This window comes from Tenebrio molitor, chromosome 8, assembly GCF_963966145.1.
Source record: "Tenebrio molitor chromosome 8, icTenMoli1.1, whole genome shotgun sequence".
NCBI classification, from domain to species: Eukaryota; Metazoa; Arthropoda; class Insecta; order Coleoptera; family Tenebrionidae; genus Tenebrio; species Tenebrio molitor.
The window spans coordinates 18,389,592-18,404,240 of NC_091053.1; the positions used below are offsets into that span (position 1 = coordinate 18,389,592).

The 14,649-nt window shown below is 33.5% G+C and overlaps 1 protein-coding gene across 3 annotated transcripts; it reads right to left on the reverse strand.

Annotated features, from left to right (window-relative positions):
- Positions 1-7,084: 7,084 nt before the first annotated feature.
- Positions 7,085-14,649, reverse strand: LOC138136375 (uncharacterized). Of its 3 annotated transcripts, none has more exons than XM_069055547.1 (6): positions 14,346-14,649; positions 14,139-14,267; positions 13,932-14,066; positions 13,282-13,413; positions 8,640-12,992; positions 7,085-7,537 (listed from the first exon to the last, which is right to left on the reverse strand). In XM_069055547.1, the coding sequence occupies exons 1-6, from the start codon at positions 14,571-14,573 to the stop codon at positions 7,502-7,504; spliced, it is 5,013 nt and encodes a 1,670-aa protein (XP_068911648.1). In that variant the 5' UTR covers positions 14,574-14,649; the 3' UTR covers positions 7,085-7,501. The 3 variants fall into 3 exon arrangements, with proteins under 3 accessions (XP_068911648.1, XP_068911649.1, XP_068911647.1); XM_069055548.1 differs by having other exon boundaries at positions 13,932-14,060; positions 14,139-14,273; XM_069055546.1 differs by having other exon boundaries at positions 14,139-14,273.

Consider the following 14,649-nt stretch of genomic DNA (forward strand, 5'->3'; position numbering starts at 1 on the left):
GGTTGTGTATTCTTTAATAAATTGAATTTAACAGCTAAATTCATGTGTATAATTTTAGCGAATATATCGTGACGTTTTTTATATTCGCTTTGAGCCAAAACGGTGCAAGAAGAAATGATGTGTTCAATTGTTTCCCCTTCAGTTCCGCAAATCCTACATTTATCAATTATCGATTGTAAACCGCATATGTGTTTTTTATAATTTCTTGTATTTATAACACGATCTTGTATTGCAAATATAAAACCCTCCGTCTCAGGGTGAATATTTGATTTTTTAAGCCATGCATGAGAGGTCTGAATATTAACTTCTGGTTGTTCCAGTTCTTTAAAGTATCTCCCATGTAAAGACTTCTGTTTTATATTTGCTATAGTGTCAGGTATATTTGGCTTAACAATATCTGAAATTATATTATCACATAAATTTAAAGGTGTGTAGCCTTTATCGGCTGAAACCAAAGCATTAAAAAAGGTGTTATCACGAGCTCTATTGAGGAAATAATTTTTTAGTGAAGCAATTTGATTTTTTAGCAGTATTTCTAGATTTGAAAAACCCCTACCACCATTTTCGCGTGGTAAATTAAATCTTTCAATAGCAGATTTAGGATGGTGTTTACTAAATTTGGTAAAAAGAACTCTAGCTTTAATGTTTATGTTCTGTAAATTAGTTTTGGACCATTCTATAACACCGAAAGAATAGGTCAGTAATGGAACAGCATATGTATTAACTGCTTTAATTAAATTATTACCGTTTAATTTTGATTTTAAAATAGATTTAATTCTTGAATAAAATTGCTTTTCTAAATTTTCTTTTATAATTGAATGTTGAATATGATTTGATTGATTAATACCTAAATATTTATAAAATTCTCCTTTATTTAAATTTTTAATGATTTCTCTTTCTTGAGTTATATATTCTAAATGTTCGTAATGACCGCGACATACTGATTGCATTTTACACTTATCAATACCAAAACTCATCCCAATATCATTTGAGAAATTTTCTGTTATTGTTACTAAAGATAAAATGTGATTCTTTTTTGATGCATAAAGTTTTATGTCATCCATATAAAGAAGGTGATTTAATTTGGATAGTGTGGTATTATTAAGTCTAATATTGAAACCATATCCAGTGCTATTTAATAGATTAGACAAAGGATTAATGGCTAGACAAAACCATAAAGGACTTAAAGAATCTCCTTGATAAATTCCCCGTTTAATTTGAATAGGCTCGGATTTTAATTTAGTATTGTTTATTGATAAATTTAAAGTAGTTCTCCAAAATGTCATGACATGTGATAAAAAGTTAATCAAATCCAAATTAATTTTATAAATTTTAAGAATTTTAATTAACCATGAATGTGGTACTGAATCATAGGCTTTTTTGTAGTCTATGAATGCGGTATAAATATTTCTATTATTTTTTCTAGCTTGTTCCATTATTACCGTATCTATTATGAGTTGTTCTTTACAACCAAAACACTCTTTAACACAACCTTTTTGTTCTTCATTAAGTATATTTAATTTTTGACGATGGTCGTAAATTATTACTTTAATGCAAGATGTCATAATTTTATAAATTGTAGGTAGACATGTGATTGGCCTATATTTTGATGGATTTTTAGTATCGGAATCTTTTGGTTTCAGATATGTTATACCATGGGCCAAAAACTCTGGAAATGTGTTAGGTTCCCTAATAAATCCGTTAAAGTGATCAAGTAAGCATTTATGAATACAAGTAAATTTTTTTAACCAAAAGTTATGAATTTGGTCACCTCCAGGGGATTTCCAATTATGTGAACTATTAATATTTTTAACTAAAATTTCAAGGCTAATTTGAATATGATGTCGATTATTACTATCTGGTAGATCATTTTCTAAATGAGGAATCCATTCTGCCTCATTATTAAATTGAACTTCATTTGACCATACGTTTGACCAGAATTCTTTAATTTCGTTTATATTTGGTGTACCATTATTAGTTTGAGTTTTATTATCTGTTAAATTTTTGTAAAACAACTTCTCATTATTTCTAAATAGTTTGTTTTCAAATTTCCGTTGTTTATTATTTTTATATCTTTTAAGTCGTTTAGAATAAATATTTAACTTCTGTAATAAAGTGTCTTTGATTTCTATTAATGTTTTATTATATTCATTATATTTTAAACAATGTATTCGGTTGTTATTTAAAATGGATTGAATACAATTATTTAGATGATTAGAATTTATACCTTTTAAATATTGAGTTATTCTACCTAAATCTCGTCTGATATTATTAATACGTTTATTTAGTCTCTGTTCCCATTTTGGTAATTCTTTCGCTTTTATATTATTTGTCTGGCCAATTTCTTTTGATCTATTTAATCTGATAATTGTTAAAGCTCCACTATATATAATACTGTGTAATTTTTTAAAACTTGTGGTGTTATTTACAAATTTAGGTAAAATGAATTGATTTAAAATTTCAATCATTGCAAAGAATTTTTTGGAGCTTTGTTGTTTAGGTAATAGTGGTCTATTAAATGGTTCTCTATGTTCAAATTCGTTCAGAGTTCTATTAAATTCATCTTCAATTTGTTCTTTAAAATTTTGATGGTAGTAAAAATTTTGATTAATAACATGTATATCATTATAACTCAAGTCTAAATTATGTATGTCTGTTTGTATGGTGTTTGGTGAATCGAGAATTGGACAGAAAGAGTCATTATGATTAGATAAACTTTGTAAACTTTGCGGTTCAACAGAATTTTGGAGTAAATTATTAGAAACTTCATTATTGTCAGAATAATTAATTGACAATTCTAACTTTACATCATTTTTGATCTTTTCTAAAATTGCCGAAGGAATATAGTTTTTCTTCATAATGGCTCTCCTCTGGTCAGCTAAATTTTGAATAGTAATAGGAAACTGGGGGTACTTACTTTGGAACGCTTTAAATAAATCAAGCCTGTAAGTACTCACAACATCCTGTAGTTTCGTGATCCGAAAATATTCCCGTATAATGAAAATTCATTTCCATAGTCCATTTTTTGCGTTTTCTAACTTCTGTAGCACCATTGGATTGCAGGGAAGCACTTGCAACAACATTTGGCGCGTTTTTATTAGAGAGCGAATTTATTGACATTTAGACAGTTGTCACGGCACTCTATTATTAGTCTGTCCGTATCCTTTGATATTTTTAATTTCACATTTTTTTAAATTTTATGATGTAGTTATAATAATGTCATGGCTCACTTGATAGAAAGACTTTTGGATCGCTCGGTATTAAAGATTTATCTGTTTTCACATAAATATCAATGGACAACTTTATAGTTGGGTCGTTTTTTTATATTACAAAGTTACCAAAATCAAAACCTACTTGATAAAAGTTAAATAAAGGATGCTAATATTTAATGGGCATTTTCCAATATAATAAAAAATATAATATATATAAATATAATTAAAAAAAACTCAAAAAGCGCGCCATGGTTGCGGCAAGATTGTGCCTATCATGGCGGACCCTTGTGAGGGTCATTTTCACTCGTGGTTTTCACTGCATGAGATTAGCAGTCCATCTTTATTTAAAAAGTTCGTGGCTGAATCACACATCCTATGATAAAATGTTATTCACTTATTACATTTGCGACAAAAAAATTCTTAAGTTCGCATAAATCGCTCTTTGCAAATGCAGCGAATCGCGTTCTCCTTTCTGTGTATTTTTATTTTCCAATGTCGTTTTTTAAACTTTGCATTTTGCTTTCATATTCTTGCTTGAGAAGTTTGTGTTCATATTCAATTATTCATAGTTCAATTTCCATATTTCCATTTCTTGTCTTCTTTAATAATTTCTTTTTGGTCCTCGGTCAAAGTATCTAGAGGATCTGCCTGAGAATAAATACATTATATGATTTGTAGAATTTACCTTTATCTTCCTTGCTCACTTTTAATTGACACGAATCACGAACAGCTGATTGTAATTGGTGATAGATGTGACAGATTGTACACAGAACCATATTAATCAAACCAATAACTTTCTTTAATTATTATGGAATCCATAGATTTTACACCTAAAAATTATTTTGTATCTATCGGTTTTTATATTCTAAAAATGTATCTTTTCTCTTTCTGAATGATAAATACGTCTAGAAAATTTAGATGTGTCAAATAATTTTTATTATAACATAATACCGGGTGACTATAAATGAATGTGAGTTTTTTCTTGTCAAAAATTTAGAATTGTCTCCCGCGTTTCTGAGGGATTGTCCATCAGCCAAACCGCCTTGTGGAAACCTTTTAAATTTTTCCTCGGAATTTCTCATTCAGTGGTCCATTTTTCGGTATTTAACATTTTGCAATGATGAGTCTGACAGTGACAATGGTTGACAGTAGTAAAAAATAAGATTAACCATCCTAATGCTTGATTTACAACTTTATACCACTCAAATGATATTGACGACCAAAGTAATTTGTCCCCAATAGTACTTAAGTTGATTAATTATCTTATAAACTTTCGTACAATTCGTTTATCTTTCAATGGCACAATCGGAAAGAACAGCACAAGACAAGACCTAACCTAACATTTTATTTTCCCCATGTCAATCGTCGAATGTAGCGGGCGTTCAAATGAAATCCTGGGCTGGGAAGGCGTTGGACCCCGTCAATTGTTTTGCTTTTTTGTTGTTGCATGTTGACAGCTAATCTGAAATTTATAAACAAAAAAATCGTTCTGTTTTTTGTTCTTTGCAATGTTTTACATTAAAAATAGAATAACTAACGATTCCTATTCTCGAAGCAAATATCTAAGAGAATCCTTTGCTGAAAAACAAGCATGTTCAATTAGGTGCCGATTAAACATAAACAAATGTCATTCGTGTCAAACGGCGGGAAATTCAAACATTACAGTCATTACACTGTCCCAAATGGTTTACTTTAGGCAAATTTCGGCGGTTTAATCACGTATAACGATTATCATATGGTTAATGGTTAAAGCATTTTGGCGTTTCTGACAGATAACTATGACGTCACATTTAACAAAACCATTCAACTAGCTTTTAAAGCTGGTTATTAGGGCTGGTTATTTATCTGTCTCTTTCTAATGTGCATTCAGTCCTTGTCGCTTCGGGTTTTCAAAGCGATAGTTAGTCGCTTATTGTCACTACGTACAAGGTCCTATTGGTCAATATTTTAAATTTGAGAAGCAATGATTGGCTCAGTATTCAATGTATTATATTTTCACATACCTACCTATTATATCTCAAGTGCAAATTTTTTTATCGGAAAATGTTTTGCTAATGAACGAAAATATCCATAAATGAGGTCAGAAGACCAATTATTATCAAATAAGAGCACGGGACGAAGTCGAGGGCTTTTATTTGATAATAATTAGTCTTCTGACCGAATAATTTATGGATGTTTGAGTTCATTAGCAAAGAATTTGCCGATATTAAAATTTTGCACGAGGGGTATACGGCTGATTATTTCCTGAATAGAATGAAAACAAACGCATTATTTCCAATCCTTTTTATTCAAAATAATTAAAAAAAAAAAAAATCAGGTACCGACATTTTTTATCCGATTATTGCACAGTGTGCATTTTAGAGAAATTTTACCGGGTTATTTTTTGTTTTCTCGTTTTGATTGGTCAATATTTGTCACGCAATTGGTTGCTAGACACATGAAGGAAATAATCACGTAAAAAATTTGCGGGCGAAGCCGCGGGTAAAAACTAGTGTAAAAATATTGTTTGGGGCCTAATGGGGGCTCCAGGGGTTGTTCGGAACCAGATGGGGCTCCTGGGTTTGCTCAGCCTAATGGAGGCTTCACTGTTTTGATTGTAGGCGCGCGTGAACTGACACACCGTATCGTTTTGTGTAAAACGTTTATTTACATTTATGTACAATTGTTTGGACCGTACGACCGTACGCGAGATGTTGGATAAATGACTTATTGACTTGTGACTGTGACTGTTCTACCCTGAGTCCATCTCGGTACTGTCGTCTCAAATGTCTCTCATTCACCCACGCAGGGGTGGTTCTCGTTCTGAAAGGAGGGGGGTGGCTCTACGCCCCGACAAATATCGGGCGTTCAAATGAAATCCTGGGCTGAGTAAGCGTCGGAAAAATTAAACCGTTCAGAACAGTGTAAAGTTTGAATTTCCCGCCGTTTGAAACGAATGACATTTGTTTATATTTAATTGGGACATAATTGAACATGTTTGTTTTCACCAAAGGGTGCCGTTAGATATTTGCTTCGTGAATAGGAATCGTTACGTTTATTCTATTTTTAATGTAAAACATTGCAAAGAAAGAAAAAAGAAAGATCTTTTTGGTCCTAAATTTTAGGTTAGCTGTCAATATGCTCCGATTAATCTACACTTTAAAAACACACAACAATTGACGGTTTCCAACGCCCTCCCAGCCCAGGAATTCATTTGAACGCGCGATATAATTAACAAATTTTTTTGTTCGACACTGTCAGAATTTGAGAATTTTCTCCTACGTGAATGGATTTTGATAAATGTCACAGCTTGTCAAAACGAAACGTCAAGCTAATTTTAAAGGTTTTAAGCGATTTGGAGCCTTTAAGGGGTTCGTCGAACAAAAAAACGTTGTATTCAACTCGTTCGTGTGTAAATTGGGCCTTTTTTGGCACTCGTGGGCCTTTAAAACGCTCGTTTCACTCGCGTTTTAAAATGGTCCACGCGTGCCAAAAAATGCCCAATTTACACACAATCTCGTCAAATAAACTACTATTAACAGAAATTTAATATTAATAACTACACATACACAAACTAATTTATTAACAAATTATGTAATTGTATTGAACAATATAAACATTAAATTAAAGCAGTAATAAACTGTTTTGGAATAATTCTCCTTCGTTCAGGATGTGTTCCATGTTTAACTGTTTTAATGATATTTGTGATCTTCATGCTATGCCACTTCCGAGTATACTGGTTGTTATATTGTGTAATTTGGATCGATTGCATCGGCTTGCTTGATATACATTAGACATGGTTTTTATTCAGTGTTATCTCCCGACATGGGACAGCAGTAATAACTGTAGCTGACTGTTGCTGAATTCTGTTCATGTTTTGTTTTGTTTCTGTTTTTTTTGTTTTTCCTGTTTTAGTCAACTTTTATTTGGACAGTAGTCTGTTAGATGACTTATTCAATAATAATAAGGAAAGAAACATCATCTGTTGCATTATGTTAGCAAAAATAAAATTGTACTAAATTTGGAATTAGTGAATTTAATTTTTTCTGGTTGACTAGATTGCACCTACCATCTGTCATTCTCAAATGTCATCGGAGCCACGCAAGTTCGAGTTTACCTACGCATAATACATATTTGTAAATTAAATTTAACAATTTCTCTTAAGAACGTCACGAAATCATTGTGTTATTCGCATTTGTGTTTGTTGGTTGGCTAGGTGGATGACATTCCTCATTTCCACATAACCTCAATTTCATCTCAGTTTAATTTCAAATTTACACAATGTTGCCAGTCGCATCTTAGGTCAGAGCTTAGGTGAATGAATCGAAATAGGCTTGAAACGGTACCTAGAAAATGTAAACTTATTTACTTGTAAAAAATTATTGTATCAGCACAATGTAGAAGCGCAAGACATGAAAGTTACAACATTCTTGACATAGATATCTCATCACAATATCGTCATACTCTTGAGGAAAAGAATAAAAAATAGCTGAAGGTATTATCAATGAAATTTTAATTAAATCAATCTGCAAACTTTATTCAAAAAGTATTTGTTAAAAATATTATTCAAACAGAAAATTAACAGCTTGACTTATTTTTAACAGTGGAATAATTTTTGTGCAGATCTGATCGATTTCATGATTAAAACAAACTGGACATTATACCAATTATACGTATGTATAGTCGTCCAAAAATCCTAAGGTTATATGGCACTTATATTCAATAATGAGAAGATTATTATTTGACACTTCTTAGTGAGAAAGTCACAGTTCAAACCTACCTAAAAATGTGTTTTTCTAATAAATCTATACCTGATCACTAATAATTAGGACTAATCAACAACAATGAAAATAAACCTTAAAATTGGATTGTCCTCCTGAATACCCCAGGCCAAAGATGGACCTATTTGGTTATCGGCTTCCTTTTTTAAGGTATTTAGTACCTTAACAATAGGGCAATAGGCAATCTAACTTTGGGATTCTTGAACGACTTTAAATACATATACCATTACACAGACATCGCTTTCTACAGGGTTATTCTAAATGATTGTAGTCGAAGCAGACTATGCCCATGTTATTAAATTTTTGCCTCTTTCATTTGAACTGTCAATTTTTGTCGCTGCCACTGTCATTTGTTAGGTGAAAAGTGCGGTGATGAGATTTTTTTTTTTTTAATTGATTGAATCCAAAAATATTGAGTTGTTTTGCAACCAATTCTAAAAATGTTGAGTTGTTTTGCACCCAATTTAACTCCTCTGTGGGAACGGTATGTACTCACTTATTCACATCATTTTGATGTTTTTTATATGGAGCGGCAACCATAAATTTTTTACGCCTACTTGGACTACAATCATTTATAATAATATTAATAATCCTGTATTTTGTAAGTACTGTAACTTTTAAAGAAAAAAACAAAAACAAAAAATGCAAATTGGTAAATAACACTTACACGATCGAAGGAATAGCCTTTTGAGAAATATTCCTCTAAAAGTTCAACAATTCGCTTTCTTCCGAAATTTCTTTTTTTCTTACAATCCCGTATAAACTCAGTCATTTTCAATAACAGATCTCTGCAAAGGTGTTGATTTTCGACTGCAAAGTACAAAGGATATTCTTCGTTGTTGACATCCATTTTATCCAGATCTAGTCCAATGTTTAGAAATTCTTCTACAGCAAAACAATTGCCCTCGTATATAGAGTAATGAAGAAACGTTACATTAGTTACGTTAGTAGACATCAACTGATCGTGTGCTCTAACATCTAGTGGCAAATTCAGAACTCGATGAGATCTAATAGATCTTGCAGCATAATCTAGAGCAGTTTTTTGGTTTTCATCTCGTTTATTGGCGTCACAATCGTGATTTAACAACAACTGAATCAACTCAACATCAGGGGAGAGTCCTCTTGCGAAAGCTGCATGTAAAGCAGTGGTACCGAAATCATCAACAGCATTAATTTCAGCACCGTGATCAAGAAGTACTTTTATACAATCGTAATTTCCCTTGAAAATGGCATCGTGAAGTGCACAATTTTTAGCGTTTGTACTAGTACCATTTTCTAGTAAAATTATCAAGGCATCGTAATGTCCCTTTCTGCAACAAAGACGTAATGGAGTATCTCCATCGTAATCTTTGGGTTCCGCATCTATCCCTTTATCTATCAAGAGTTTTACTATGCTCGTCTTTACTTTAGCATTTCTGAGAGCATAATGTAGTGCGTTCCGTCCAACGTAATCAATCAAATTGACATTTGCTCCTCGTTCCAGTAAGAGTTTAACGATCACATCGTCATCAAGTGCAGAAGCAAAATGCAACGCGGTTCTCTTGCATATACATTGTTCATTTACATCTAAACCGCATTCTATTAACGTTGTCATCACTTTTATGCTTTCCTCCATTAAAGTTTGTCCGAATTTATCCATTTTAATTTTAATAATGGCCGCGTGCAACAATGTCAAATTGCATGTTCCAATTTTCACAGATAGAGCTTTTGAGTCTTTTGTAATGGCAGTACGTAATAGATTTGCATAACCCATCTGTGCCGAATAATACGCAAGTGTGATAATGCCATAGTGTTTGAATAATTGTTCAAGGCTGATCGAGTCTCCAAATCTTTCTAAAAGTTTATCTACAGCAAACAAGTTGTGATGTCGAATGGCGTAGTCAAGACAGTTCCACTGAAAAACGTTGTCGTTTTGAAATACATCACAATGTGACAACATTTTGAATATTTCTCTGTACTGTGTACTCGGTACCTCTTGGATGATTTCTTCAGTACAATGGTAATTAGTTGTGTGCCAGAAAGAGAAACAGTCAACATGTCTGCACAGAAGAGGATGTTCGACGCCATAAGCGCACAACAAGTGAAGTGGACTTCGACCACCATCATCTTTCACTTCAGTTTTGTCCAAATGGTTTAAAATTAAATCAGTATTTCTATAGATTACAGCCAAGTGAAGTGCACTATTTTCCTCTAACATGATATCGAATAGGACCTTCAGGTTTTGATTTTTTTTGGTAAACAAGTCATCTTGCAGCAGCGAAACCTTGTCCAGATTGTTCTTCAGCCACGCACACGCAAAATACTCTGCGTAAGTCTGGTGGGTGAAGATGACTTGATTATCGTCGGTCACTCCACTGACTATTCCCAACGGATCTCCGGTTTTTAATTTTTCCAAGAAGATTTGACTCTTTCCCAAATTTATCTCTAACTTGTCGAAGGTCGTGGTGTCAAGACAAGACTTCAGTGCTGGCAGTTCGTATTGTTCCAGATACAGATCAAAATCAAATCCGATCTGGTCCTCGTGTTCGTGCACTCTCACTTTTCGAAGTTGATGCTTCTTCTTTCCTTGGAAAAATATTTTATACATTTTCGTCAACACAAAAATTTCTTGATCGGGTTCTCTCCATAAATCTTTATTGTTGCGAAAATTTTCTGTAACCATGAACAACTGTAAAGGGACTCCTAACAAGTGTCGACTGTTAACGATATCCACGCTTTCGTATATTTTATTGGTAATTTGGTCAACTTCATCTTCTTGGTAGATATTCTGTAGACGTTTTTGAATGTATGTCTTCTGCTGCTCTTCTGTCAGCTCTTCAATTTTTATGGGAAATATGTTTAGCTCTTCCAACAGTGTTTGCTCCAGATTTTCACGTGAAGTAATCCACACGCGATGGCCTAACGAAAAGATGTATTTAATAAACTCCAAAGCGAGCGGAATACAGTCACTATCTATTTCGTCCAATCCGTCGAGAAAAAAATATATCCTTTTATTTTGTAAAAGCATCGAACGAATCTTAACCACTAATGGATCTTCCACGTCTTGAAGAAACTGGTGCAGTATTTCTTCGGGCACACATTTCTTCTTAAAGACTCTTTGGTGATTGATCAAATTTACACAGACACTCCAGTAACTGGATGGACAGATGCTGGTCAAGCGAGACATCAGCGTGCTCTTACCCATTCCGGGTGGTGAGCAAATGACATTCAGAGGATGGTCGAGATATGTGAAAATTTCCATTTCATCGACACGTACTCTTTCAGATTTCATCGTTTCCAACAAAAATCTCTTTTCCTTGCTTAGAACTGAAGTACAACTTTTGTCATTGAAAACTTGGAGCAAATGCACGTTCCTTTTGGTTTTTTCACAAATGTTATTGAACTCAACTTGAGGCCATTCATTACTCGTTAGCAAAACATCAAATTTGCTTAATTTCCTTTTCTCTTCCAGTTCCAAGTACTGGTCAAGCTCCATCACGTGCAAATCCAACTGTCGAATTTCTTCATTCCAAGCTTGAGAAACGTCACAAATGATTAGGAGAGAACCTGTTTTCTTACAAAACTCTGGCATTTTCATTATGTCTAAAGTAATCGTAGAAACGCTTCTAGGAATGTAATTTTCAAACGCTTCCTCCTGCTTTCTACCGATTTGAATAACTTCTTGTGTCATTTTAATAAGTTCTGTAGTTTCAAAAGTTTTACAATTTTCATGAGCAAAGTTGAGTAACTGGTCCAAAAAAATTGATTGTCGACCTTGAAGAGACATGGCAAAATGTTTAACGATATCTGTGTAGACACCTTCATTTTGTATATCCGAAAGATCTTGGAAAATATTCCATCCTGGAAACTCTCCTCTCGCTGCGTTTATCAATAATATCACTTTTTTCTTTTCAACTTTCTCGAGGAGTCTGACAGCGTGTTTAACTTGTTCTTTATGACAATCTTCCGCTTTCACGATCAAGGGAACTTTGTTTAAATGCCACAAAACTTTACTTCTTTCCTTTGGAGATAAATCCTTAATCCCCTTAGGACGCAATCTATATTTGAGCGATGCCAAACTGATTTCATCATCACTTGCAGTCTCATTCCAGATGTTAGCGATAACCTCTTCATTCGTATCTCTAACAATCGTCATGTCAAATTTCATAATTGCTTCTCGAAGAAGTTTTGATTTTTCGTTACACTTTCTGTCTGATATCGTTTGTATAAAAGGCGTGAGCATCAACTCAGCCAATTTTGTTACCACGTCGTATTTAGTCAGGATAAAGTTACCAGACCACCACGTTTCCATGAACTGGATAAAACTAGAAGAGCAAGCAGCATCGTTAATTCCACACTCTTCTCTCAACATAGCGTTGATTAACAACTGTGCTCCTGTCGTGTTGGTTTGATGGGTAAAGAAATAAAAACTTTTCAAAGGATCATCACGACGTTTAAGTAATCCATTACTCTGATTTAATTCAAACTTAAAAACTTTTGTTCCCTCCTTCTTAGACCTGATTTTATTTCTGTTCATTAGAAGTTTCTTAGGATCCAAGCCCCGCAGTTCCTTCACAACGACCTCTTCAATTATATTGTCTTTATTTTGAAGACAAATTTTTGAATTATTTTTGACACTTGTCGGCGCATTTGTGTATAAAATAAAACTAACATTTTCAGCGTTTCCAAATGTTCGAATAGATTTTATATACTTCAGTAAGCTGAAGTCGCCATTTTTCGCCGCAAGCTTTTCGGTGGTAACATCTTTGGTATTTTTAGAATGTTTCAGTTGCAAGAGAAACATTTGCGATTCTCCATCCACAAAAGTCACTTTTAGGGCTACGTCGTCGAAGTCTCCACAATCGTCACTGTTGGTTTTCATCTCGAAATCAGCCACAATATCACTTGTGCTGAATTTCAAAGCGAATAGAGCACACATCAGTTTTTCATAGTCTTTGCCGAGATCTGTGCTTTCAGCTCTTTTTTTGTAAGTATCAAAGCGGAGCTGACTTGAAGAATCAAAGGACTTCTCAGTCGCAAACTGAAGTTTAAATAAAAATCACATAATTTTTAACTACGTTACATAATTAGGTACATTTACAAAATTTAACTGAACTGAATTCCAAATTGTGTAAAATAAAAGTAAGATTATGATCGGAATAAAATGTTAAAGCATGTTTGGTCACAAATTCTTTGAATGGTAGTTACTACACGTAATTAATATTTGTCAAAATATATCGCTACATAAAACATGTTTCCTTGTTTCATTTACTATTTCTTCCATGTCTTTCAAAGATCTAGTAGTTAAATTATACAAACATATATTTTACCTTAGAAACTTCTTTCTGCTTTCCACGTGTAGCACTCCTCTTCCTCTGTAAGTTTCGAGCTCCCTCATCATGCTCATAATTTGTAATACTCCAGGAGGAATGTTGTAGTTTCACTCGTTTAATATATTTTTCCTGCAAGTTAATTTGTTTCTGAACTCACTACCTTCAAAATGACATTTCGCGACCGCAACAGTCAACTGCGAACATCGATTTCGCGCACTAGTGCTTCAAAATCGTCCAAAAAGCACTCGCCTTTTTGAGCATTCTGAAAATAATTTGACTTGGTCTGGTTTACAAAACGCCAGTTCTCCAATTTGGATGTTGAAAATTTTGAAAGAGTGAAAAAAAAATCGCTATTAATTCGATTGACACTTTGGCAAGCGCGTGGACAAGCGCCATCTATGCACAAAGGGTACACGACAAATCAGACATAATGTTCGTTTTAAAAAATATTGTACAAACTTCGATGCGAGAAGACGTGTTCGGCACGTTCGCGGCAATGAAGCACTCGCTGCTTCGTCGCTGGTGCCTCAAATAATGCACTCATGCGCGAAGAATGTGTTCTCGATTTGTAAATAACTACATATATTGAACCTTCAACTTGTTTTCACCCAACTTTTAAGATAATATAAATGAAAAAAAAATCTTACCATAGAAACTTCTTTATGCTTTTCATGAGTAGCACTCCTGCTCTGTAAGTTTCGAGCTTCTTCAATATGCTCATAACTTGTAACACTCCAAGGGGTGTGTTGTCGCTTCACTCGTTTAGTACATTTTTTCTGCAACTTAATTTATTTGTGCATCTTCAACTTCGCTTTCACTAACATTTTAAGATAAGGTAAATGTAAAAAAAATACCATAGAAACTCCTTTCTGATTTTCATGAGTAGCACTCTTTCTCCGGAAGTTTCGAGCTTCCTCATTATGCTCATAACTTGTAACACTCCAAGGGGTGTGTTGTCGCTTCACTCGTTTAGTACATTTTTTCTGCAACTTAATTTATTTGTGCATCTTCAACTTCGCTTTCACTAACATTTTAAGATAAGGTAAATGTAAAAAAAATACCATCGAAACTCCTTTCTGATTTTCATGAGTAGCACTCTTTCTCCGGAAGTTTCGAGCTTCCTCATTATGCTCATAATTTGTAATACTCCAGGAGAAATGTTGCCGCTTAACTCGTTTAGTACATTTTTGCTGAAACTTAATTTGTTCATCCACTTTCAACTTCTCTTTGTTGTCACAGTATTGCTCCATTTCGTTAGAAATTTTGTTACGGTCATCTCTATTGTCCATGTTTGCGGTTCCGTATTTTTAATAACTTTCTGCAAATGCTCATTTTATGTGTTTTTTATCTGCAATCCCGATGAGT

Excerpts from the sequence above, each read along its gene's own strand:
- LOC138136375 (XM_069055546.1), bottom strand. The coding sequence starts at position 14,573 with ATGGACAATAGAGATGACCGTAACAAAATTTCTAACGAAATGGAGCAA. Across the intron at positions 14,067-14,138 it reads ATCAGAAAGGAGTTTCTATG|TTGCAGAAAAAATGTACTAA; the intron begins GTATTTTTTTTA and ends AAATAAATTAAG. Across the intron at positions 12,993-13,281 it reads AGCAGAAAGAAGTTTCTAAG|TTTGCGACTGAGAAGTCCTT; the intron begins GTAAAATATATG and ends TTTAAACTTCAG.